Source organism: Natator depressus, chromosome 2 (assembly GCF_965152275.1).
Source record: "Natator depressus isolate rNatDep1 chromosome 2, rNatDep2.hap1, whole genome shotgun sequence".
Classification (NCBI taxonomy): Eukaryota; Metazoa; Chordata; order Testudines; family Cheloniidae; genus Natator; species Natator depressus.
In genome coordinates this window covers 94911845-94938124 of record NC_134235.1, presented here as the reverse complement: position 1 = coordinate 94938124, position 26280 = coordinate 94911845, and the positions used below count along the sequence as shown (strand labels likewise).

The 26280-nt window shown below is 40.4% G+C and overlaps 1 protein-coding gene across 1 annotated transcript in view; it reads left to right on the top strand.

Moving 5' to 3' along the window:
• The window catches only part of RTTN (rotatin), a 151885-nt gene that overhangs the window by 113427 nt on the left and 12178 nt on the right, over nt 1-26280 (top strand). Inside the window, exons 41-45 of the mRNA XM_074944710.1 lie at nt 8057-8162; nt 12623-12720; nt 13672-13749; nt 15737-15863; nt 20890-21092. Of these exons, the coding sequence (XP_074800811.1) occupies nt 8057-8162; nt 12623-12720; nt 13672-13749; nt 15737-15863; nt 20890-21092 (612 nt within the window). The remainder of the gene's footprint in view (nt 1-8056; nt 8163-12622; nt 12721-13671; nt 13750-15736; nt 15864-20889; nt 21093-26280) is intronic.

Sequence of the window (26280 nt, the reverse complement as noted above, 5' to 3'; positions counted from 1 at the left end):
CCCAAGATTTGTGAGATTGTTGGGTCATCCTTCAGGATAGGTTGTAGATCCTTAATAATGCGTTGGAGGGGTTTTAGTTGGGGGCTGAAGGTGACGGCTAGTGGCGTTCTGTTATTTTCTTTATTAGGCCTGTCCTGTAGTAGGTGACTTCTGGGAACTCTTCTGCCTCTATCAATCTGTTTCTTCACTTCCGCAGGTGGGTATTGTAGTTGTAAGAATGCTTGATAGAGATCTTGTAGGTGTTTGTCTCTGTCTGAGGGGTTGGAGCAAATGCGGTTGTATCGCAGAGCTTGGCTGTAGACGATGGATCGTGTGGTGTGGTCAGGGTGAAAGCTGGAGGCATGTAGGTAGGAATAGCGGTCAGTAGGTTTCCGGTATAGGGTGGTGTTGATGTGACCATCGTTTATTAGCACTGTAGTGTCCAGGAAGTGGATCTCATGTGTGGACTGGACCATAGAAATCACTCTTCCCACCACTGTTATACAGCTTTCTTTGAAGACAACAGCTGTTTAACACCACACAGCAACATTACATAATAGTTTAGGGTAGGAAGTGAATACAATATCTGTTTTAAACTGCAGGGGAACATCTTACATAATTAGAATATCATAATGCAAATTTAAATCGGAAATAATTCGATATTTTGGCCAAAAGGATTCCTACTGTTCCAGATATGCCTTGGAATATTTAAGGATTGAGACCTTGTTTTTCTTCCTGTAAATGACAGCAGCAGAGTGCTCTTTAACATCACATAATCATAGAAATTAGGAACTGAGAAAACCCATTTGGCCATTAGTCGATCCTTTGCTAGTGTCTGATTATTGCATACAGAACTTTTATTAATGCATTGTACTATCTAGTTTTAAATCTGCCAAGCACTGAACTTTTATCTCTTCCATTGGGAGATGGTTCCTTAACGTAATAGATCTCACCAACAGGACAATTTTCTTGATATTAACCAAAATGTTTTCTTTCCTAATGTCATCTCATTACTCCTCTTTATACTTCCTTGTACTCCCCTAAATAATTCTTTTCCCTCCTTGATATTTACACTGTCAGTTGTAGAACATTAATATGTCTTACATTACTTATCACTTAGCTGCTATATATTTAACTTCTCTTTCCTCATAAGTCCTTCAGCTCCCTATCACTTTCATTGGCTTACTCTTAGCTACCTGCACTTTATCATTGTATATTTGGTGGTAATAGTAAGATTTCATGTGAAACTATAACAAATGATTTAATAAAACTGAAATATCCACATCGGTCTATTTTTAACTATTTTAGTCACTAGAAGCTGTCAAGTTTGTCTGAATTTGTTCTTTATAAATTGATATGGCTAACTGCTCTTTTTGTTCTGATACCTCGATGCCCAGTGATATTTCTCGTAATATTCCATTATTTTGCCACAATGCTGGAACAATAGTTCTCTTTCAGATATGTGTCGGTGTGGATCTTACTGTAGATGTGCTTTATTTACACACGTGAGACTTGAAAAACTTTGGGTAGCAGTGACTGTTGGGGCCTCTCATGTGCCCTGTGACACCTCAAGTTCTTGTGCGTGGACATGAAGGGTGGTGTGAACGTAAGAATGGCAAAACTGGATCAGACCAGTGGTCCATCTAGCCCAATATCCTATCTTCCGACAGCAGCCAGTGCCAGATGCTTCAGAGGTGATGAACAGAACAGGGCAATTATCAAGTGATGCATCTCCTGTCATCCACTCCCAGCTTCTGGTAATCAGAGGTGTAGGGACACCCACAACATGAAGTTGCATCCCTGAACATCTTGCTAGTAGCCATTAATGGACCTGTCCTCCATAAGCTTATCTAATTCTTCTTTGAAACCGGTTATACTTTTGGCCTTCACTACATCCCCTGGCAACAATTCCACGGGTTAACTGTGCATTGTGTGAAGAAGTAAGGAAAAAGGAAGTTTGTTTGTTTTAAACCTACTGCCTATTAATTTCACTGGGAAACCCCACGTTCTTGTGTTATGTGAAGACGTTCCTAACACTGCCTTATTAACTTTCTCCACACCATTCATGATTTTATAGACCTCTGTCGTATTCTCCCCTTAGTCATTTCATCCAAGATGAACAGTCCCAGTCTTTTTAGTCTCTCACCATGTAGAAATTGTTCCATTGTTAATCATTTTTATTGCCCTTCTCTGTACGCTTTCCAATTCTAATATATCTTTTTAGAGATGAGGTGACCAGAACTGCATCCAGAATTAAAGGTGAAGGCATACCATGGATTATGGCATTATATTTTCTGTTTTTATTATCTATCCGTTTCCTAATGGTTCCTAACATTGTTAGCTTTTTTGACTGCTGCTGAAAATTGAGCAGATGTTTTCAGAGAATTATCCACTATGACTCCAAGATCAGTTCTTGATTGATAACAGCTAATTTAGACCCCATCATTTTGTATGTATAGTTGGGATTATGTTTTCCAATGTGAGTTACTCTGCATTTTATCGACATTGAATTTCATCTGCCATTTTTGTCACCCAGTTTTGTGAGATCCTTTTAAAGTATTTACAGTCAGCATTAGACTTCACTATCGTGAGTAATTCTATATCATCTGCATTTTTTGTTACCTAACTATTCACCCCCTTTTCCAGTGGCCACAGCCTTCAGTTTCCTCTTGCTGCTTGTGACAATAAGACAGAACTTGCCAAGTGTCTCTCACACTTAGCTCAGGCTAACTTCTTCATGTCTTCAGAACTACTTCTGATCTCCTGATTTCGACTGGTGTGACCCCTCTGAACTGAACTTTCTAGTGAGACCGCCTCTATACTCTCACATCATATATAGGGCTCTTCAAAATTACAGTCTCAAAACCTGCAAGCTTCAAGCCCTGTCTGTCTCTGAAGGATGAATACAGTAGATGTCTCTCTTAGGGAAATTTCATATTCTGAGCAGATGCTCTGTATTCTTGTCCTTCTCTGCTATGATACACAAGTTGGAAGAGCAAGGCTATAATTCCACTTACTTGGAACAACCTTGTCCAGCATTCTATTGGTGCACATGCCAGTATCATGTAACAGCCCTTCAGTCAGAATGGCGACACTAAAGATTGCATAGGAGAAGAAACTGAAAGAAAAGAAAAGGAAAAAAAAAAAAATCTGGTGCCAGCACTTATAGCCCCAGCACCAAACCCAACCTCAACATCAGTGTCAAAGCCAGCAGTGACACCTCAGTGTCTTGTCAGTCAGGCACTGAAAGGGGGTCACTCCATCATCAAAGAAGAGATCACTCTCCTCAGATGGTATCTCTGGTGAGGCTACCAATGCCAGAATATCAGGAGGAACCAGATCCAGGCACAGAGTGACATCACCTCCCTATCTTGCCACTAAAGGATCTCTCTTCATTGGTGGATAAAGAGGTATGTGCTGGCACCTAACAGTTCTAAAGCATTTCAGGAGCTCCTTGTGAGGATTGTTGGAGAGTCAGACATTGTGGAACTTCTCTGAAATAATCAAGCTGTTAGACATTCTGTCAGCTTCTGTTCATCAGGATCATCCTTCCCATTAATGAGGGATTGCTTGATCCAGCCAAACCCTTCTGGCAGACACCAGTCACTATACCACCAATGGTGAAATGGATCAAAAAGAGGTACTAGGTGACCCCCAGATGATTTTATTACTTCCACTCACCCCGTCTCAGGCTCCTTCATTGTACTAGCTGTGTAGGAGAAATCGAGAATCGGCAAAAGTATGCCTAAGGTCAAGGAGTACAAATGACTCAACCTCTTTGGAAGGAAGTTGTACTTCTCCTCTTCACTGCACATGCACCAAGCTAACTGTGAGGCCCTGCTGTGACAAGTGTGACTTTCTCACCTGGGACAGGGTGAGTGCCTTTCTCACAAAGCTCCCTCATGACAGTTGAAAGCAGAGCCGGCGCCAGGCATAAGCAGACTAAGCAATTGCTTAGGGCCCAAGCAGCTCAAGAGGGCCCCCTATAAATTATTAGTATGTTTTGTGGGGGGAGGGCCAAAAATATTCCTGCATAGGGCCTCCCAATGGGCTGGCACCAGCACTGGCTGAAAGGTTCTTAAGGACATCGTAGGGAAGCCCAGCTGGTGACAGCCTTACAAGCAGCGATGGATGGCTCAGACCCCTCAGCTAGACATATGGCCACTGCAGTGACCATGCAATGTGTATTGTGGCTTCAAGGATTGGTCATCCAAGGGAAGTGCAGGCCATGGTCAAGGTCTTGGCCTTTGAGGGCTCAAACTTTTTCAGTGAGTGTAGAGACAGTGTTCTTCATTCACTGATAAAATTATAAACTATCCCTATGCTTTCTGGGAATGTATAGCCCTGATCTGTACCTTGAGCCCTCCGATCCTTAGTCCCAACCAAGAGAGCACAAGCCATCCATGCCAAGAAGTGTCTGACCTAAAAGAGGGTACATCTAATGTAGCAGTGATCTATTTCTCATTTCTAAATCATTACTTCCTGTGATTGATCTAATACTGTGGTCTCTGATTAACCTCTCAGTACTTGCTCCACTTAGAGTAGTAGGGAATATGTTAAGGGATGAGTTCTGAGAGAATATGGACTTTTTACAGTTGTTTTCCCAAGACAGTTCGGGGGGGGAGGAAAGAAAAAATGAACTTTTGAGCCATGAGTAAGAATATTGTATAAGTACCCTAATTTACTTAGAAGCATTTATTTACTCCTAAGGGATCACATAATGGGGTATTCAGATTACAGAAAAGCAACATGATAGACCAATTAGTAAATATATATCAAATATTAATGAGATGAGAACACTTACTTATTACTCTTAAGTATGAGGCAAGATATACACAATTAGCATTTGAACAGGCTAGCACAGGAAAAAAGCCTTTACTACTTATTAAGAGAAGGGCATAAAATGTGTGGTTGAATCACGAAAGCTCTTTGGCAACTTCAGTTGGAAGAAACTCAAAATGTAATTAATGATCTGGGAAAACTAACAGATTAAAGTGTGTAAATCTTTTAATTTTTATCATACACTACTCCAATAGGAATCCCCAAATTCCATTATAGAAATAGCAGAATACTTGCTAAGATGCACTTACCCACTGTTAGAAGAATTGCTATTGTACGTGGAAAACAAAATGTTAGCCATGACTAGCAATGTCACTGAACTTCCGTTTCATTTCACCAGATACTTATTGTGGGGTGGTTTTAGTTTTCCAAATGTGTCTAACAGGAAACTTAACCTGCTCTGTGGGTTTAGGGCTCTTCAAAGCTTGATTTACCCCAACTGGTACCACTTTCCTTGGGGTTTCCACTTAAGGAAGGAATCTTTACATTGCTTCCAGAGCTTGCTAAAAGCTTGCTTGCATAATGACTCAGCACAACTCCCAGCTGTTCTGGCCATGCCGCTCCGTTCCTAGGAGCAGTCACATTTTGAGATGGTTAATTACATACTCCTTTGAGGGTTGAGAGGTAGTATGTGCTGCCACAATTCTACACTCTCGCAGACCCTTCCATTCTTTATTATACTCACCTAAGCTAGCATACCTAGAGGTAAATCAAGCCCAAAGTCAGCTTTCTGCTGTTGAGAGACTTCCCAGCTGGAGGGCTTAGTGAGAGATTTTCAGTGGCCCAAAGGAGAGTTAGACAACCAACTCAAAATTTCCCTCTTATTTCCAACCACCAGTGCATACAATTCTTTGCGTCCCAAACTACACCTTTCTTATTTAGCTTCCATTTCTCCTGACTTCTCTTGTTAGATGTCTAACTGAGATGCCTTCCAGTTCTACACACTACTCATTTCTCCTAAGGTGATTTCCTTGAACTGTCTTACTTCAACCAAAAGGTGACCTACCTATAAGAACTACAGCATCATATTTTTTTCAAGTTATGTTAAATCTGTTAGTGGTTGATGAACTGTTCATAAACAGTACTTCATTCTATATTTTCATTTGTTGCTGTCTTAGCAGAAGAGATTCCCCCGCCCATCTCATCCACCCCGTGAACTTGAGTTGGCCAGCTGCAGGTTTTTCTTTGCTGTGCAGACATACCCATAATCAAAATGTTTGTTTTCCTGTCCGAAAAACATTATTCTTTTTCATTCCTATTTTGACTCTCTTATTCAGGCCTGTCTAACTGCCTTAAGCTCTGTAGTAAATAACCCTAAAGCAAGAATTAATTTATTGCACATTTAGGGCTTGAAAAACATACTGGACAATGACTTTTAGCTGGAGGACTAAAACTAATAGCCAGGGGATGATATGTAAGATAGAAGCGGGTGGGGTACAATCTGTGAAGTCTAGGTGCAATGCACTCAGGAGAATTTCTGTTGTAGATGGTAGGATTTTTACTAGAGTGCTATCTTTGTTGATAATTTAAGTTCCCTCTAGTGCACTCTGATGGCTGGAAGGGAGGAGACCTTTCCCTCTTCCCCTACAACCCCAGAACCTCCTTACTGCTGTTGTGTGGGCATACACTCTAGCCTTTCCACCGCCTTATGGGTTCCATCTGTTTTTAGGGCTCTTCTCTGCTGAATATCTCAAGTATATATCTGAGGTTCTGTTCATAGCCTTACCAATTAGCAGCAGAGTGACTTTTACAATTCTGTAGAAATTGATGTCTTAACTGCTCCTCCCCACTTACTCCCTAGGGGAAGTTACAAATTGGTGAGTGGATTTTTGCAGCTCTCTTGATATAGCAAGATCAGTACACATAGTATTTAGAAACTCAATCCCTAGGTTTAGTGTAAAGTCTTAACATAGTCACTTTCCCAATATCTAGCTAATCTTCCTGTACACTTTTCCCCAGCAAAAGATAGCGCCCATATAGACACATTTATCGCAGATTGACAGTTGTGCAGGGGGAAAAAAAACAAAATTAATTGTTCTAACTTCAACATGTTTCTCTCCAATTAAAGCAGATAGACACCATGTTTTGGTGTTTCCAAAACAAAAATTTTCACAATCTCTGGCTCGTGGGAAATTTTGAAATATTGAAATTTCCTGCAAAATGAAAATTTTGCCCAGCTCTAATTTTGAGTCATCAGAATGAGAACTCAAAATGGTACATCACTTGTACAGGCATAAACATGATCATGAACGTTTCTCCAGTATATGTTTTTGTCATAAAAATAAAGGGAAGGGTAAACCCCTTTGAAATCCCTCCTGGCCAGGGGAAAGCTCCTCTCACCTGTAAAGGGTTAAGAAGCTAAAGGTAACTTCGCTGGCACCTGACCAAAATGACCAGTGAGGAGACAAGATACTTTCAAAAGCTGGGAGGAGGGAGAGAAACAAAGGGTCTGTGTGTCTGTCTATATTCTGTCTTTGCCGGGGATTGACCAGGAATGGAGTCTTAGAACTTTTAGTAAGTAATCTAGCTAGGTACGTGTTAGATTATGATTTCTTTAAATGGCTGAGAAAAGAATTGTGCTGAATAGAATAACTATTTCTGTCTATCTTTTTTGTAACTTAAGGTTTTGCCTAGAGGGGTTCTCTATGTTTTGAATCTAATTACCCTGTAAGGTATCTACCATCCTGATTTTACAGGGGGGATTTCTTATTTCTAATTACTTCTATTTTTATTAAAAGTCTTCTTGTAAGAAAACTGAATGCTTTTTCATTGTTCTCAGATCCAAGGGTTTGGGTCTGTGGTCACCTATGCAAATTGGTGAGGCTTTTTATCCAACATTTCCCAGAAAAGGGGGGGTGCAAGTGTTGGGAGGATTGTTCATTGTTCTTAGGATCCAAGGGTCTGGGTCTGTAGTCACCTAGGCAAATTGGTGAGGCTTTTTACCAAACCTTGTCCAGAAAGTGGGGTGCAAGGTTTTGGGAAGTATTTTGGGGGGAAAGACGTGTCCAAACAGCTCTTCCCCAGTAACCAGTATTTGTTTGGTGGTGGTAGCGGCCAATCCAAGGACAAAGGGTGGAATATTTTGTACCTTGGGGAAGTTCTGACCTAAGCTGGTAAAGATAAGCTTAGGAGGTTTTTCATGCAGGTCCCCACATCTGTACCCTAGAGTTCAGAGTGGGGGAGGAACCTTGACAGTTTTACTTTTCCAATGTAGTGATAAATCTTTACTCATTTGCAGAGCTATGAAGGAAAATCCTCTAAAGATGTGCGGAAACGAGTTGCTGCAGGTGCTTTACTGTCCCTGCTGGCTGTCAGTAAAAGTGCCCAGAAATGTGCTTTGGAAGGTAAGCCTGAAGACACACATGCTACAGTATACTTAAAATACTCTGTAAATCAAATGCTTGCCAATAGTATTTTTTCATTGTCTTCAGTCTAAAAATAAAGCTGTTATATTTAATACTGCTTTTAAGAAGCTTCTCTGTAAATAAAATGTTTGATTACTGAAGTTTACAGTTCTATATAAATGTCAGTACCCCATCTAACACTTTTTTGAATTAATTGTACCTTTATTATTAACAGTAATATTTCAGGTTACATTAACAGGTTACAACCCACAGCATTTCATTTAAGTGGATCTAGCTTTCTAGTACTAGTCAGTAGTGACCATGTGATGATGTCACCTTTGTCCGGCTTGTCCTTGCCCGTGCCTCCACGAACGCAAGTCGAAGCCACGCCATTCTGTTTTGTTGTGAGCACGTTCTTTCCATTTCTGGCTAAAAGTTTTGTCATGGGATTGGCCCAGTGCATTTTCGGACTGCCCAGCAGTCATTTATGGTCTTTGGGAATCCAGTTACTGATGAGGGTTGTCCACCCCTTGTCTTGCCTGCGGACTACATGACCTTCCTATCTTCGCTTTGCGTCGTACGTCGCCTGCACTACATCGGTCACCTCTGGACGCCTTCTGATCTCCTCATTTGGTATATGATCACAAAGCGATATCTTACACATTCGCCTTACCATTGCTCTCTGGGTGACAGCGAATTTTTCTTCCTCCACTGGTGTGGAGAAAGTAAATAAGGAAGTGTTAATTACTCCTCATAACAGAAGAACTAGGGAGTCACCAAATATAATTAATAGGCAGCAGGTTAAATATTACTTCGCATAACACACAGTCAACCTGTGGAACTCTTTGCCAGAGGATGTTGTGAAGGCCAAGACTATAACACAGCTCAAAAAAGTACTAAATCTGTTCATGGAGGATAGGTCCATCATTGGCTATTAGCCAGGATGGGCAGGGATGGTGTCCCTAGCCTCTGTTTGCCAGAAGCTGGGAATGGGTGACAGGGGATGGATCACTTGATTAACTGTTCTGTTCATTCCCTCTGAAGTACCTGGCATTGGCCACTGTTGAAAGACAGGATACTGGGCTAGATGGACCTTTCGTCTGACCCAGTATGGCCATTCTTATGTACTTATGCCGTGTGGTAAAACAAGGGGTTTATTTTTACCATGTCTCTTTTAAATAAAGTATAATGTTTTAAAAATTTGTATTACGTTAAAAATGGGGGGGAAATCCTTCAAGGATTTAAAGTTGTTGAAGTAATTAGAATAACCCTCATATGAACAGCATAAACTATAGCGTCTTCATTTTTAAAACCCCTAAAATGTTAAAAATCTGTAACTGACAAGGGAATTTACATCAATATTAACCTACCATTACAATTTGTACATCTGGTTTGTAAGATTATAGACAACTGAGGAGGCAGCTCCAGCCAAAACAGGTGATGAATTGGAATTGGAAGGCACCGAAGACATACGGGAGTCTGGTGATTGAGTGGGTCTTGTTACCCGTAAGCAGCAGAGACTCCAGTTAATCTGTCAACGATAAATCCTTTGAGTGCCTTAAGTCTTCCAGGCCAATGGGAGCTGCGGGAAGCTGTGGCCAGCACATCCCTGCGGCCAGTGCCACTTCCCACAGCTTGCATTGGCCAGGAACGGTGACCCTAGGCCACTGGGAGCTGCGGGCGGCTGTGCCTGCAGACGGTCAATGTAAACACTGTCTCGCAGCCCGCCAGCAGATTACCCTGATTCTCTGGGTTCCAAAGACCTACTGACCTCCCCCCACACCCAAGTAAGAAACGTAGATGCCCAAGGCGGGGAAAAACCTCTCATCCACCTGGCCCAAATACCCAGCTGACATCAAAACACCAGTTTTGACTTAATCTGTCCATGAAAATGGCCTTTTTGGTATCAATCACATCAGCCTGAAGAGTTGGAGAAATTGGCACCTTAATAGCAGATCCCCCGTCATAGTATTTTTCAAAGACCAGGTTTTTTTCCGTCCCTAAATTCCTTATTCCTTAAATTCCTACCTAATGCATCATCCGAGTTTCATCTTAATCAGTCCATTCATTTACTGCTTTTTTTCCCCTGAAACCCACAATTCTCAACAGGAGGCTTCCTTTCATACTGTAGGTTTGGCTTTGTATATGGATAGGACCAAACTATTTTGGAAGTCTCCTAGACTGTTTGTTTCCATTGCAAGCAGATCTAAAGGATCCACTGTCTCCCCTCAGAGGTTATCAAGGTGGATCTGTGGGTGTATTTTTGCATGTTACAATGCTATCAGCATTTAGCCTCCTCCTTGGGTGTTAGCACACTCTACAAGATCACAATCAACATCTATGGCATTACTTAAAGACATTCTAGTATATGAGGGCTGCAGAGCCACTAGCTGGTCTTCAGTACATACCTTCTCCAAGCACTATTCCTTCGTCCATTCCTCTAGATCGAATATAGTGGTTGGCAATGTGGTTCGTTCTTGAGTTCTTCACTCGATTCCAAACTTCCCTCCTCCCTGTGGGGATGATGCTCAGGAGTTACCTGAAGTGGAGTGCACTCATGGGGACACTACTCGAAGAAGAAGAAAAGATTACTCACCCCCTGCTGTAACTATGGTTCTCTGAGATGTGTGTCCTTATAGGTGCTCCATTACCTGCTCTGCTTCAGAGTTTCCTTTGTGGGGCTTTGCAGTAGAGAAGGTACAGAGGGTGGTTCATCCATGCAGCCCTATTCAGCCTCTGAGCAGGACATGAGGCTGTGCAGTGTGCACCTCTAGGCTAGACAGACCACTAATGAAAATCTCTGAAGGCATATGGGGCATCTGTGCTTCTGAAGTGGAGTACCCATAGGGGGATACATCTCAAAGAACCACAGTTACTGTCCATGGTAAGTAACCTTTTAATCAGAGAATGGAGGCTTGTGTGTAGTTTTTCAATAATGTGATTTACTAGTAGAATATTATACATTTTATATTTATTTTTAATCTTTACAGCTATTCTGTGTGTGAGGTAATTACAGGATCTACTGCCCTAGTGAATTTTAGAATACAGTTTGAATTACTACACCTGATACATAGAGAGACACAAATATTTCTCTTGCCCTAAATTTCAAATAAGAATATTTTAAAATCTGTTTTTATCTTGTTTCTTTGTAACTATATATGTCACTGAGCATTTAACTTAAAGTTTAGAAAACACAAAGGCTCTGTTTCTCAGTCTAAAGATATCATCTGTATAAGAGTCTCATTCCTGGTTTTTGGTTTCTTAGCATGAGATTGGTAGATGCATGAAGACCGTGAACCGGATAGAGCATGATCCTTGCTAGAAATAATCCACAACTCTTGCCAGCTATAAGTATTGCCTTCTGAATGTTCATTCTTGACTGTAGGTAGCAAAAGAACTCCCTACAAGCTACTGTTCCAGATCACAGTGACTTGACGTCCATTAAGTATACTTTCTTCATCCCAGCTCTACCTGCTGGCCAGGTCCAGTACACCATACATTTCTGAGACTTGGGCACATAAGTGTACTTCTGTGGCGTTCCAACACCTGTCTTTCTCAGTGCTTTGACACCTATTTTCCTCAGCATTTAGAGTACTAAAAACATTCAAACACTGCTGGTGTCTAACACCTGTTGTTTTTTTTTTCTTTTACCAGTGTCTCAGAGCTTTTGTGATGTTCTCTGTGAAGACGCTGTGACTTTGTGCATATGGACAGTTGTAGCACATTGAGCACTCCGAGCATACAAATAATAATAATAATTAATAATAATAATGTGCTGTCCTAAACTAGTTAAACTGTTCTCTTTTTTTTCATCTCAGAAGGACTGTATTTTGTAGGTGTATTCCTTTGTATAGTCTGCTTATTATTCTAAACTTGTGAAGGTCTTCTGGGATGAAGAACACTATGTATAGTGTGTATATATAAGACATTACATTCCCCACCCGTTGCTGTTAGGTCATGTACAGTAGTCAACTTCCACTATGTGAAATTGCCTCATAGATCCCCACTTGCCTGACAAATCCCAGAACTGTTAAAAACAATTAGCCTAGAAGGGGACACTATGCCATGATGCATGCACACGGAAGCAAAGAGAGTTTTAAAGGTGTACAACCCTAACTCCATCAGTTCCTGGCTTTTTTTCAACTTGGTTGATGGATTTCTGACCCTCTTGTTCATAACTTCGTAATGTGAACTGGGTTTAGGTATTGAACACAAATTCATGTTCTTGGGTACCAGCTGAAATACCCTACCCACCTGAGTATGTTGGGTAAAAAGGTTGGGTTACTTGTTTTTACTCTTACCTCATTTCTATCATATAGAGAGCCTTAATTATGTGGAAAGCACACAGTTGAAGAGTTGGTTAGGAAACAAAATTCCTTATACTTTAATTTACAAGTGAGGGGTTTTTGGTATTTTTGAATGTGAATAGGCTTCTGAATTGTATGGATTTTGTCTTTCAGCTGACCTTATAGACAGCTGCATGGAACAGATGAAGCACATTCATGCACAGCTGAACTTAGAATCCCTGAGGCCTGGAAAAACAGCACAGAAAAAAAAGGTAACTGTAAAATCTACAACGCGGACACAAAACATTTTATCTGCAGCAGAAGATTTTTTTTTTCTGATATTTGATATTCTTTCTTGACAATGACAGTGCATTTGCTTAGAGTATTGCCCAGTTATTGTGTGTTAATTGAATAATTAAATCTTTCCCTTGAGAGAAACGATTCAGACAGGGTCTCTCTTCCGCTAATTATCAGTCCGGCTAATTTTATCTGCTTGGACTCTTCACCCTTTTGGAAGGGAATTATGAAGGGGAGGGTTGAACATGATTCTAGGAATATATGGAGGCACAATATTGTAAATACTATGGATGAGTATCCTATTTGTATATTTGCAACTTTCTGACATCCCAATGATTTCCATACGGTTAGTTTTTAATTATAGGGTATTGTTTTTCTGGAAAGAGGATTGCAGTTAGGTTTTATTATTTAAATACAAAAATAGCTAGTAGTGTATATAGAAGCTCCCACAGTAATTTTTGATTGCATGTTATCTGTATTTTGTTTAGTTAAAATGGGAAAAAACTTGTTACAAATGTCACTTGTAAAGATAACTTTCATATTTCCTTTTATTTCATTCTCCCCTCCTCTCGCTCTCTCACATTGCCTCTTTGAGAGGCCTTTTACTTCATCACTCAGAGTCCTAGCCAGCATACATACAGGGGTTTAAAAACAAGTGTTACATGTATCACCTTATAGAGATGAAGCATGGACCCTATTTTATATCTCTGTTCCTTTATGCTTGATAGACCAGAAATAGATTTCTGTGGTGGATGAGCTTACTGAAATATCACTTTTCAGAGATGGTTAGCGTCCTACAAGTAAAGGTTCTGTGGCATAAGTGAGAGCTTGTGTGTTACAATATAGCCATTAAGACAAACATGCTGCTTATATAAAATGGATTCTGTTTTCAAGCTGACACTCTTGAACCATTTTTGTCGAAACAGGAGGATAATCTTATCAGGGAACTAAGGATTGTTCTGCAGCTCCTAAGAAACTGCCTCTTTCGAAATGAAGAGTGCAAAGTAAGTAGTCATACTATTTGTATTATAATATTACCACATACAGCTAGTTTGGGGTCTAAGAATAAAGATTACAGATATGTTCAATTTTAAATATTGTTCAGGTTGATTGGACCTCATCTTAATACCAATGACCGGAATGGCTCATTTGTTTCCTGCAGCAGAGAACATTACATGCATACATCAAACCTTTTAACTCTGACACTGAAACTTCAGCTCCCAGCCACTGAATACAAACTTCTGCCAGCAGAGGTGGTATGGGATGTCAAGCTAAAAATGTATAGGTAGTGGCCAAAATATTTGGTAGGGGACTGTTTCCTACCCATTTCTTACCTCCCCCTGCTAGAAGACAAAATTTCCAAAGGGAAAAATGGAATACTTATTGGAAGGATGGGGGTGAGGAAAAACATGGGGAAGAGTTCTACAAGATGTGTGTCCCTGTTGGTGCTCCACTACCCACCCTCCTTCCCTCTGCTTTGGACAGAAGGCACTGGAGGGAAGTTGGACCATACAGTGCTATATATAGCTGCCGCTCACAGCGCAAGACAGGGAGGTGTGCATGATCCAATGGGCACTGCTACCAATGATCTCCAATCCCAGGGACGGGGTGCTGCTGCACCTACAGTGGAGCATCCATAGGGACACACATCTCGAGGAACCTCGGTTATTGCACAGGTGACCTTCTCTTACTGCTTATGACTGAAGTTCTCTGAATGTATTCTCTGCAGAACTACACTGATCCTCCCTCCTTTGCTGCTTTTTCCAGAGTTTTAATAACAAATTTAGTTGAGGTAGAGGGAAACAGTATGTGTAGGAGGGTGAGGCCTTGTAAAATCGCAGTTGGAACGTTAGAACATCTTCAGTTTCATGTGTATGCTCACCAGTAATTAAAATGTTCCAGGATGACAACATTGACTTGTTAGTATAGATCTGCAGAAACAATATACAATAAAAGTTCTGTTATCCGGCCCTCTACCAACCGGAAAGCTCTATAAACGGCATTTCTAATCTTCATAGAAAGTCTGGTTGGCCCGGGGCCGGCAGGCTCCCTACCTGGCTCCACGCAGCTCCCCGCAAGCAGCGATTTGTCCCTGCTGTTCCGAAGCAAAGGTGCGGTTAGGCAGCTCTGCACACTGCCTCCACCCGCAGGCATCACCTCCGCAGCTCCCATTGGCTGCAGTCCCCATCCAATGGGAGCTGCAGAGCAAGGGCGGGAGCAGCACGCAGAGCCGCCTTGCCGAGCCTCCACCTCGGAACAGCAGGGACAGGTTGCTGCTTGTGGGGAGCTGCCCGAGGTGAGTGCCTCCCAGATCAGGCACCCGGAGCCCCCTCCAGCACCCCACGCCCCTTTCTGCACCCAAACTCCCTCCCAGAGCCTGCGCTCCACACCCCCTCCTGTGCCCCAGCCCCACATCCTCTGCCACACCCAAACTGCCTCCCTCTTAGTTAACCAGAAATTTTCACTTACTGGCACCGCGCATTTCCCCAGCATGCTGGGTAAACAAGCTTTTACTGTATTTAGTAGCTGGTAAATATCCTTCAGTTTATACAGTATGAGGATGAAACAAAAAAAATGTCAATGCACATCTATGAGAATTTACTAACAAGTCAATGGAGACTATCAAGAAAATAGCAAAAAATATCAGTGCATGTAAGTAAAGACAATCTTATGGAGTCCGGATGGAACCAGTTCAATCAAGTCTCAGTGTTGACTTGAATTAAAATGTGATTGAGGCAGCTTGTGGAGACAACAGTCCAGTATTGAAACAAGACTGTCCTCTGCCTCTAGTACCATTTAAAGCAACCAAATTTTAACTCTGTAATCTAAAGTACATTAAAGGGACCCTTCAAGGAAAAAAGAATTTTTAAAAGAACTCCATAGTATGTTAAAATTCTTTAATTTCCTTTGTTTGCTTTCAATATTGCACAAAATACTTCAAACCAATATTCATTATTGTACTGTATATTCCTCCTTATCTCTTGCTGTTAGGTGGCAGCACTCGAGGCTCATCTTGTCCCTGTCCTCCACTCTCTATGGCCATGGTTTGTAATGGATGACTCCTTAATGCAAATAGCTCTTCATTTGCTTTGTGTCTACACTGCAAATTATCCCACAGGTAAGAGACTCAAGTTTTGGTATAATATGTCAAAACATTTTATCCAGAGTAATGTCTATGTAAATGGAAAAAAAGAGGCAAAAGAATGAGTGCTTCTAGTGCGAAAAAAGGTTCTGTGCTCTTTACAAACAAGTATAAAGAAAAAGAATGAAACCTGGCCTCATCAAAGTGGATGGGAATTTTGTCATTGCCTCAGTAAGAGTCAGGATTGTGCCTTAGGTCCCTGTTCCGAGGAACATATTCTTTAAATCTGAAAGTCTCTTCTTGTCTTTGGGGGGAAAAAAAGATTGGGTTTTAAAAGATCCTATATTAAATAGGTATTAAATTCCAGGTGAGCCTCAATGCTACTGAAATCCCCGTAGACCCACCACATTGTAATATATTCTGTGGAAATACCACCTTCAGGAATTTCGTGGCAGAGAATAGCAAAACAATACTTTCTTTATTAAGAACACTCATGGATGAGCCATTATTAAGAAAGTTGTATTCCTGCAAGAAAGTGGTAATGTGGCATTATAAATTAATGGTTTCCTAGAATTTAAGACCAAAAGGGAGTATTAGATCATCTAGTCTGACTTGTATATTTCAGGCTATTAAATTTCACCCATTTATCCCTGTATGGAGCCCACTAACTTGTGTTTGACTGAAGCATAACTTGTGTTTGACTATATCATATTTTTCAAAAAGGCATCCAGTATTGATCTGAAGGCATCAAGAGATGGAGAATCCATCACTTCCCTTGGTAGTGTGTTTCAGTGGCTAATCACCCCAACTATTAAATTTAAATTAGAAATAAGTTCTTAACTAGCTTCCAGCTATTGGTTCTTGTTATGCCTTTCTTTGCTAGATTAAAGATCCCTTCAGTGCCCAGTGTTTTCTCCTGATGAAGGTACTTACACATTGTGATCAAGTCACCTCTCAATCTTGTGATATGTTGTGATAGCAATAGCAAATACCTTTCTAAACACTTGATAAACACTGTTTTAGAGGCATCTGTGTTTTTATTATGCTTCCAACAACCTCTCTCATTATTCTCTTTCTATAATAAGTGTACCTCAGCATTCTGAGCATCAAGGGTAAATACAATGAAACACACTTGTGACTACCTGTTAATTGTGATCTGCTATCAGCCAACCAAATTTCTGTTCCAGTAAGATTTTTTGTCTTCTCCATATTAACTCACTGTGCAGTACTGTTACCAGGTTCCCAAGTAAATAGAGAGTAATAAAACCCTCTCAAAAGTGAGTCAGCTTCAAGCCTGCCCTTCTTTCAGGGAGGAGCCATTTGGCAGAGGTCATCCAAGGAGCTTCTGCATTCCATCAGCCCTCTATCCGTAGTTAAGGAGTGAAAGTCTGCTGTCCTCTTTGCACTGCCCTCAACTGAGCTTGGTTTCTCCCTTTTAAGCTCTTCCATCCATTTTTGACCTCTCTCACAAGTATGATGGGGTGGGGCAACCTGAGTCCACATTGGGCAACACAGGGTTAATGAGCTAGTATGCAATTTGTATACCCCATCACAAATTTTCTGAAATTTCTCTTGGGGTTGTCTATACAAAGGAGTTGCACCTGTGTAATTTAAATTGGTTCAAGCCAGTACAAACACCCATGTGGACATTCTTATATCAGTTTAAAGTTGGTTATATAAGATTAGCTTGTGCCTAATTTATCAATGCAGACTGAATCAAAGTAAGCCAGGTTTAGAGTGTCACCACACACAACAGTGCACCTGTTTAAACCCATATAAAAATACACCTTAATTTAATGGTGCAAATTAACATGTGGACCATGCTTTAATGTATTTCCAGTAATAAACCTGTTCAACTGAATTATCTGTTGTGTTCAGCCTACAGAGGAGGGGAGTGGTCAGAAACAGAAGACATACCAAGTTTAGGAACTTCTAATTATGAAAAACATTTGTTAAAATGAACGTTTATATAGTAAAAAAAATTATGGATTACTTGTTTTTATTTTTATTTTAGAATTTAACTTAGCATATACATGCATGAATTATCTGAAGGGTCTTTTTTTTTTAGTAGTAGTGAAGGACTTAATATATTTACTTATATTGGAACAGCTCCATGATGTGGCCCTGATCCTGTACCATGTGGACAGACTGCTGTATTTCCATGGAGTTCCATTGATTTCAGTATCGATCTGCCCATACATTACAACTTGCACCATAAGACCTATATCAGCCAAAAACACAGGCAGTTATTAACAAACTTCAGTGAACTTTCGGGAGTTACCTATATTGGTGAAACTACTGCAATACTGTGTGTGTTTTTATTATCCACATTTTAAAAGGATGTTGAAACACTTGAGGCTGAAAAAGTCACAACAATTATTTGAGGGCTGGAGAAAATGCCTTACTGTAAGAGACTTAAAGAGCTTAATCTGTTTTAATTTATCAAAAAGAAGACAGAGGTGACTTGATCATAGTGTAGAACCTAGCAGAGAAGGTCATAACAAGAACCATGGTGGAAGCTGAAGCAGGACAAATTCCTAGAATTCTTAAAAATAAGGCATACATTTTTAACAGGAATGGTGACTAACAGAACAAACTATCAAAAGAAGTGGTCCTGACACCTTCAAATCAAGACTGGATGCTTTCTGGAAGTTTGTGTGTTAACCAAACACATTATTGGTGTCAGTGCAGAGACAACGGGGTGAAATTTACTGGTCTGTGATATGTAGGAGGCCAGACTAGATGATTTAATGGTCCCTTCTGGCCTTAAACTGTTTGAATCTAGGTTAGAAGGAAGTTTCCATTTTTTTATTTTGTTTTACTTTGCCTATAAGGGGATGTGGTTTCAGTTTAATCATGTTTTCTTACTATTCAGGCTAGCTGCAAGCTGAGCCAACCCACTCACCTTATCAGTTCATTAAACCACTTCCGTTAGCGTCCTAGGAGTAAAGCAATGTTTGGTGATGCTCATCTATACACAACAGCTAGAGATGAACTACCCCCTTTTTGTATTGTGGGGGTCCAACTTGGTTGTGTATGTGTGTGCTGGCTGCTACTGCAATATGAAAGTTAAATACATTTAAGGTAGGGGGGAGTGGGTGTATTTGTAATGCAAAAAATATTTTGAGGGAGGGGTGTGTGGAGGAAAATTGAATCTGACCTTGATGTTTAGCTGCATAGAGTAATGCTGGCTCACACAGTCCAGCTTGCATGAAATGAAGGCTTTCAGAACATTAGGTTTTTATTTCTAAAGAATAGTACTTCATGAATAACTTTAAACATTCAAGGCAGTTCTACTAATTTTTCCTGTGAGCAGTAACTGTGCACGTTACCTTACATGTAGAAACTGAAAAAATCCCTGATTTTTCCTCTCAGCTATAGCATGAGATTAGTTTAACAGTTGCAGCACGAAGGCCTTATTTCTGCAAATTGTTCCATGCAGGTGGGTATGTGGACTTTGTTGGAACTTCACGTAGAATAGCTTTCAGGATTGGAGTCAATCCGTGTATTCCAGAAAAATAAAATGGTTACTTATGTGGCAGAAAGAGGCCAGTTTAATACAAAAAAATACCTTGTATTTCACACATTGCATTTATATTTTATAATCCAGAAATTGCTAACTTTGAGGTTAAATTTATACCTTGCTTTTCTTTTTTGAGGTTATAAGAGTTTTCCTCACACCACTGTTGGAAGTGTAATAATGACATTGAGTTCTGACTGAGTATATGATAATTATATAATAACAGCCATTCTATTAAGGTTTAATATAAATAACTAAAAATAAAAAAGAAATTCACTAAATAGGACCAATGTTGCTATTTGTCATTGAATAAACATAAATGTAATTGTTGACTTGATTGCTGGAGAATTACTTTTCCGCACAAATTCAACCAAAGGTAACCATATATTTTAAAACATTTTTTTCCAAATGTTGAGTAATTTTTTTTTAGATGAGGCTTCCTGTTGCTGCTGTTTACCAAGTTTTATAAAACAAGATGTTTCTGGAGGATAATGTGTCTTCCAGTGATTTGCAATAGAACTACTAAATGCAGCTCATCAGAATATTCTTTAATTAAAATATTGTTTTTCCAGCAGAATTAGCAGCAGTTGTACCAGTGGTCTGGTAAATACAATCAGTATAATGTATTTAATTTGTTCACACATTTGCTTCCAATTATTTTTTAGGGTGATACCTCCAAATTGTACATGAAATTCCTTTGTATCACACAGCCATCTTTTCTCTTGTCCTTCGTCTTTTAGCCTTACTGATGTAAAGTAGCACTGATAAGTAACATGTAATAATTTTCCTTTGTATCACAAGATACTGATCATTTTTTCCCCTATGACACTTTTTCATTTCTTCAGTAAAGGCAGAAGTTCTTCATTCTAAAACTTGGGATAGTTATCATTCACCTATTCCTTTTTATAATCCTATCTATAGTAAACCGTTTTTCTTCGATTTTGTGAATATAGCAAATTTTAGGAATTGTATTTTCCTTTATCTGTTAATAATATCACTGATGGATGAACCCCTGCTTTCCCTCAATATTTGATAAAGTCCACCTTTGCTAAACTAGGATCAAAATCCTTATTTTCATATATTGTCTGAAGAGGCGATTGAGGCAGATTTAATTTCTTTGACATGGAATCTCATATTTTAGGTGTTTAATATAAAGTGGAAAAAAGACTTTTTCCCCATTACATCTAGAAGTCCCAAGTAATATCAGATTTCCTTTTTGCTGGAAGCTTTATAAACACATAGTGAAAGACAAGGCTCTGCCTGGAAAAACTTGCTAACTAAATAGATAAGACAGACAGAGGGGAAGAGGTGAAATGTCTTGCCCAAAGTCACATAGCAGGTTAGCAGCAGAACTTGGGATTAAAACCCAGGTCTCCTGACTCCCAGCCACTTGCTCTATAGTCTAGATGATGCTGTTTTTCTATAGATATGGTATATACTGATTATATAGATTTCCCCCATCCAGCCTGGTCACTTCTTAATTTTGTAATAGTGAGGCAATCTCATTTAATTGTTAATGATAACAATGTTTCATTCTTTAAGGCTGTGGTTCTCTTTGCTGGGCAAGCAGTGGACTGTCTCCATTTCAGACTGCACAGAGAAGCGCAACCAGCAACTCACTGATGCTCAGCATTATCAAGTTAGCTTCCCAAACACTAACTGAGAACAGCGCAATTCAGCGTATGGTCTTTACTCTTCTTTCCAACCTTGCTATTTCTCATGACTGCAAGGGTGTTATTCAAAAGGTAAGGAGGCAACATTATTTATTTCTTTATTTTTTGAGCACTTCAGGAGCTGCAAGGTGCATCACACAACTAAGACAAGACATGTTCCTGGCTCTTGAAGGCAAACAATCTAAGGCCCAATCCAGGAAACACTTGCAGATATGAGTTACTTTGTGTATGTGCGGAGTCCCAAAGATGTGAATGGGGCATGTTTAAATATTTACAGAATCAGGCCCTACACTCAACATGACCTAATTAAGAGGGTAGGGGAAGGAAATGATAAAAGATGGCTATCTGAAGATCATGACATGCATATACACTTAGTTATTCTCATAAGCAGTGTAATTCAGGAGTTCACGAACTTTTCCAAAATAGGGATGCATCTTACTATGTTTCATGGACTACTTCCTGTGCCTTTCCCCAGACCATATTCCCATCATTCACAGCTGCATAATATCCCAGAGGCAATTGCAGGAAGAGTTATAATAGAAACACATTTATGTAGTTTTATGTCTCCTTAATGCATTGTGTTTTGTACTATTTGAAAACTGTTAATCGCACAATATACTTTTTTTCTTTCCTTTCTGTTCAGTTTTTCTTTCCCTCCCACTCACTTGCACATTCATCTCCACTTAGTCCCCTTCTCTTCCTATGCACGTGTCCCTCTCATCTGTACTCTGTTTTCTCCTGTTTGTGGCTGGTAGCACCTGTTTCCTTTCTCCCTCTTATATAGCAGTAGCCTCTAAGTAGAGGCAGCTACTTCTTCCCTGTTTCCAGTTTCTTTTGCTTTGCTTTGCGCTGCTCTTCAGTGAAGAGTCTGGGGTGTTGTAAAAGCAGCTGGAAATAAGGAAGACCACCACATGCCCATCTAGTGCTCAGTCCCTGGAGCACAGTTTAGGATCTGCTTTGTATCTGATGGGAATCTTACTATAAATAGAGTAATAGATATGAGTGACATACTACTAGTCCATACAGTTGGACAGGCTCTTTCGAAAGAGCATCAGTGCTACTCTTTGCATTGAGCAAAGTTCCATTAAGGATTATTGTGGAGATGGGGGAACCTCAGAGTTTAACTATTCAAATCCCAACAGGGAGTTGCCTTCTATTGCTGGAAATGGGAGGGGTTGGAAGCTCAGCTGTTGTTCCTCTACAGTTGCATTATTCTACACAAATCATGTTACTAGTCATACAATAGCGTCATACGTATTAATCATAGTAGTAGTAATTTGGCATGTGTTTTAACACACTTACTAGAAAAATTTTAAGACTTTTAAGAAGTTTTCAGTGCACTAAAATTTAAATTCATTTTTGAAAAGGAAATGGGAGATGTGTAAAAGATTTTATGAGAGACACAAAGTGGGTGAGGTAATATCTTTTATTGGACCAACTTCCGTTGGTGAAGGGGACAAGCTTTGTAGCATCACAGAACTCTTCCTCAGGTCTGAAGACTGTAACTAGAGTGTCACAGCTAAATACAAGGTGGGACAGATTGTTAAGCATAAGCGGTTCACACATGTTGCAGGAGACCACTTAAAAATGAAGTGGGCACTTAACACCTCTGCAGTCCGAAGACAAAGGAGGGTGTATAGGCAGCAGTGTGTGGTACAAATTGCAGTTGGTGAGCCATAAAACCAGCTTCTGTTAAGTTCCTGAGTTTTAATGTACAGCAGAGTTATGATGAGGAATGTTATTGTATAGGAAGGTGACATCCATTATGTCAAGGATGGTGTTCTGAGGAAGGTTGTTGATGTTGCAAAGTTTCTGGAGGAAGTCAGATGTGTCCTGGAGGAAACTGTCCCTTTGTGTTCATGAGTGATTTGAGGGTGGTTCCTAGGACTCCTGCTATTCATTCAGTAAGAGTACTGTGGCAAGATATGAAGGGTCTGCCTGGATTCCCTTGTTTGTGTATCTTGAGAAGCATGTGGAAGATCCCTGGGGTGATTTTTGTAGGGGAGGAGGTTGCAGAGTTTATCTTCAAGTTGTTTAGGGAAGGATTTCATGATATCCTTAAATTACTGTGTGAACTGTGGTGTGGGATCTTCTTTGAGTTCTTTGTCATAGGTGAGTCCCAGAGTTGTCAGTTGGCCTCTTTGACATAGTGATCGCGACTGCACACCCTTTGTCTGATGGTTTGATCACTGTCTGGTGTTTGGATTTCAGGGACTGTACAGCTGTCCTCTTGGTGGTAGAGAGATTGTGGTGGATGTCATTTTTGTTAAAGAATTCACAGCTGATTATTTTTCCTGAAGCAATCAATATAATAATGATCAAGTGTGTGCTTTGTCCACTGGGGGAGGTGTCCAGTCATGATATTTTTTTCTTGTAACTGAGAGAGCGGACGTGGTTGTTGGGAGTGAATTCTCTGAGGCAGAGTTGCTGAAAGAATTCTTCTAGTTCCACATGTTAATATGGTATCAGGTTCTGTGGTGAGGCAGAAGTTCAATCCCTTAGAGAGTAAAGATAATTCATTTCATGTTAGGGGGAGTTCTGATCGGTTGATGTTGTTGAGGTGTCATTTGGTGTCTGTGTTATGTGTCCTGGTGTCATGGTTTGTACCAGAAGGGTCAATCTGTTGGTTGTGGAGTTGCTGAAATTGGTTCAGCTCTGTGTGTGTGTGTGTGTGTGTGTGTGTGTGTGTTGGATATCTGTCATTTGTTTTTTTGGGGGGCGGCAGGGGGTGTTATAATTGTTTTAGGTTTCCTACAGTATCTCCAGTTAGGCTTCATGATTTTTTTTAGGAATATACGAATGACCATACTGGATCAGACCAAGTCCATCTAGCCCAGTTGTGACGGGTTGGATCACATTGATTCCCTGGGAGCTGCCACCTGATGTGCCAAGGCTACTTCTGCCCCTGCTTTCCCTGCCAACTTAGGACTCCAGCACCCTGTCTGTTTGAGCCAGACCCGCTAACCTGCTGCAAACCCAGACCCAGGTCTGAACCACGTCCCCTAACAGCTGTAGGCTTAACTGAAAGTAGCTTACAGAAGTGTTGCTGTCCTTAACACTCAGATGCCCAACTCTCAATGAGGTCCAAACCCTAAATAAATCCGTTTTACCCTGTATAAAGCTTATACAGGGTAAACTCATAAATTGCTTGCCCTCTATAACACTGACAGAGAAATATGCACAGCTGTTTGTCGTGTGTCCCCCCCCCCCCCGCCCCAGTATTAATACATACTCTGGGTTAATTAATAAGTAAAAAATGATTTTATTAAATACAGAAAGTAGGATTTAAGTGGTTCCAAGTAGTAACAGACAGAACAAAGTGAATTACCAAGCAAAATAAAATAAAACACACAAATCTAAGTCTAGTACAGCAGTAAAACTGCATACAGATAAAATCTCACCCTTAGAGATGTTTCAATAAGTTTCTTTCACAGACTGGACACCTTCCTAGTCTGGGCACAATCCTTTCCCCTGGTACAGCCCTTGTTCCAGCTAAGGTGATTGATAGGGGATTCCTCATGATGGCTGCCTCACTTTGTTCTGTTCCAGCCACTTATATATCTTTTGCATTAGGCAGGAATCAAAAGTCCCTCTCTGGGTTCCCACCCGCACCTTCTCAATGGAAAAGCACCAGGTTAAAGATTGATTCCAGTTCAGGTGACATGATCACATGTCACTGTAAGACTTTATTACCCGCTTGCCAGCACACATGTATACAGGAAGACTTACAAGTGAAACAGAGTCATCTGCAGACAATTGTCCTGGTTAATGGGAGCCATCAAGATTCCAAACCACCATTAATGGCCCACACTTTGCATAATTACAATAGGCCCTCAGAGTTATTTTATATTTCTAGTTTCAGATACAAGAGTGATACATTTATACAAATAGGATGACCACACTCAGTAGATTACAAGCTTTGTAATGATACCTTACAAGACACCTTTTGCATGAAACATATTCCAGTTACATTATATTCACACTCATTAGCATATTTTTATAAAATCATATAGCGTGCGTCACACCAGTATCCTGTCTTCCAACAGTGGTTGGTGCAAAATGCTTCAAACAGAGTAAACAGAACAGGTCAATTTATCAAGTCATCCATCCCCTGTCATCCGGTCCCAAATTCTCACAGTCAAAGGTTTAGTGTAGGGGTCCCCAAACTTTTTACTTCACGCCCCCCCTGCAACTCCTGGTGCCGGGAGTGGGGCTATGGCTCCGTGAGGTAGGGATGCATACAAGGATAAGGGGACCGAGGCTGGGGCCGTAGCTGGGGGTGGGCACGGAGCCCTGGACGCAGGGCCGGGAGTCCAGGTGAGCGGAGCCCCAGATGTGCCCCCCCCCTCAGCATTCCTTGGTGCCCCCTGCGGGGGTGCGCACCATGGATTGGGGACCTCATTTAGGGACACCCAGAGCCACTGATTGACCTATTTTCCATGAATTTACTTAATTATTTTTTAAATCCAGTTATACTTTTGACCTCCACTACATCACCTGACAATGAGTTGACTGCATTCTGTGGAGAAGTACTTCCTTATGTTTTTGTTTTAAACCCGCTGCTTATTAATTTCATTGGGTGACCCCAGGTTCTTGTGTGATGTGAAGGAGTAAATAACACTTCCTTATTAACCTTCTCTACACCATTCATGATTTTATAGACCTCTATCATATCCTCCCTCAGCAGTCTCTTTTTCAGAGAAGTCCCTGTCTTTTTAATCTCTCATATGGAATTTGTTCATACCCTTAATCATTTTTGTTGTCCCTTCTCTGTACTTTTTGCAATTCTAATTTTTTTTTTTTTGAGATGGGGTGACCAGAAATACTTGCAGAATTCAAGGTGCTGGTGAGCCATGGATTTATATAGTAGCATTATATTTTTTTTCTATCTTCTTATTTATCCCTTTCCTACTGGTTCCTAGTATTTTGTTAACTTTTTTGACTGCTGCTATACATTGAGCAGATGTTTTCAGAGAACTATCCACAAAGACTCCAAGATTTCTTTTTTGAATGGTAACTAATTTTGTGGGTTTTTTTGAATGGTAACAACTAAATTTAGAGCGGGAATTGTTTTCTGGTGTACATGACTTTGAATTTCATCTGCCATTTTATTAGCCAGGCACCCAGTTTTGTCAGATCCCTTTATAACTTTTTGCAGTTAAGTTTGGACTTAATATATTGAGTAATTTTGTATCATCTGCAAACTTTGCCACTTAGGAAAAACTATTTCACTGGGAGGGTGGTGAAGCACTGGAATGGG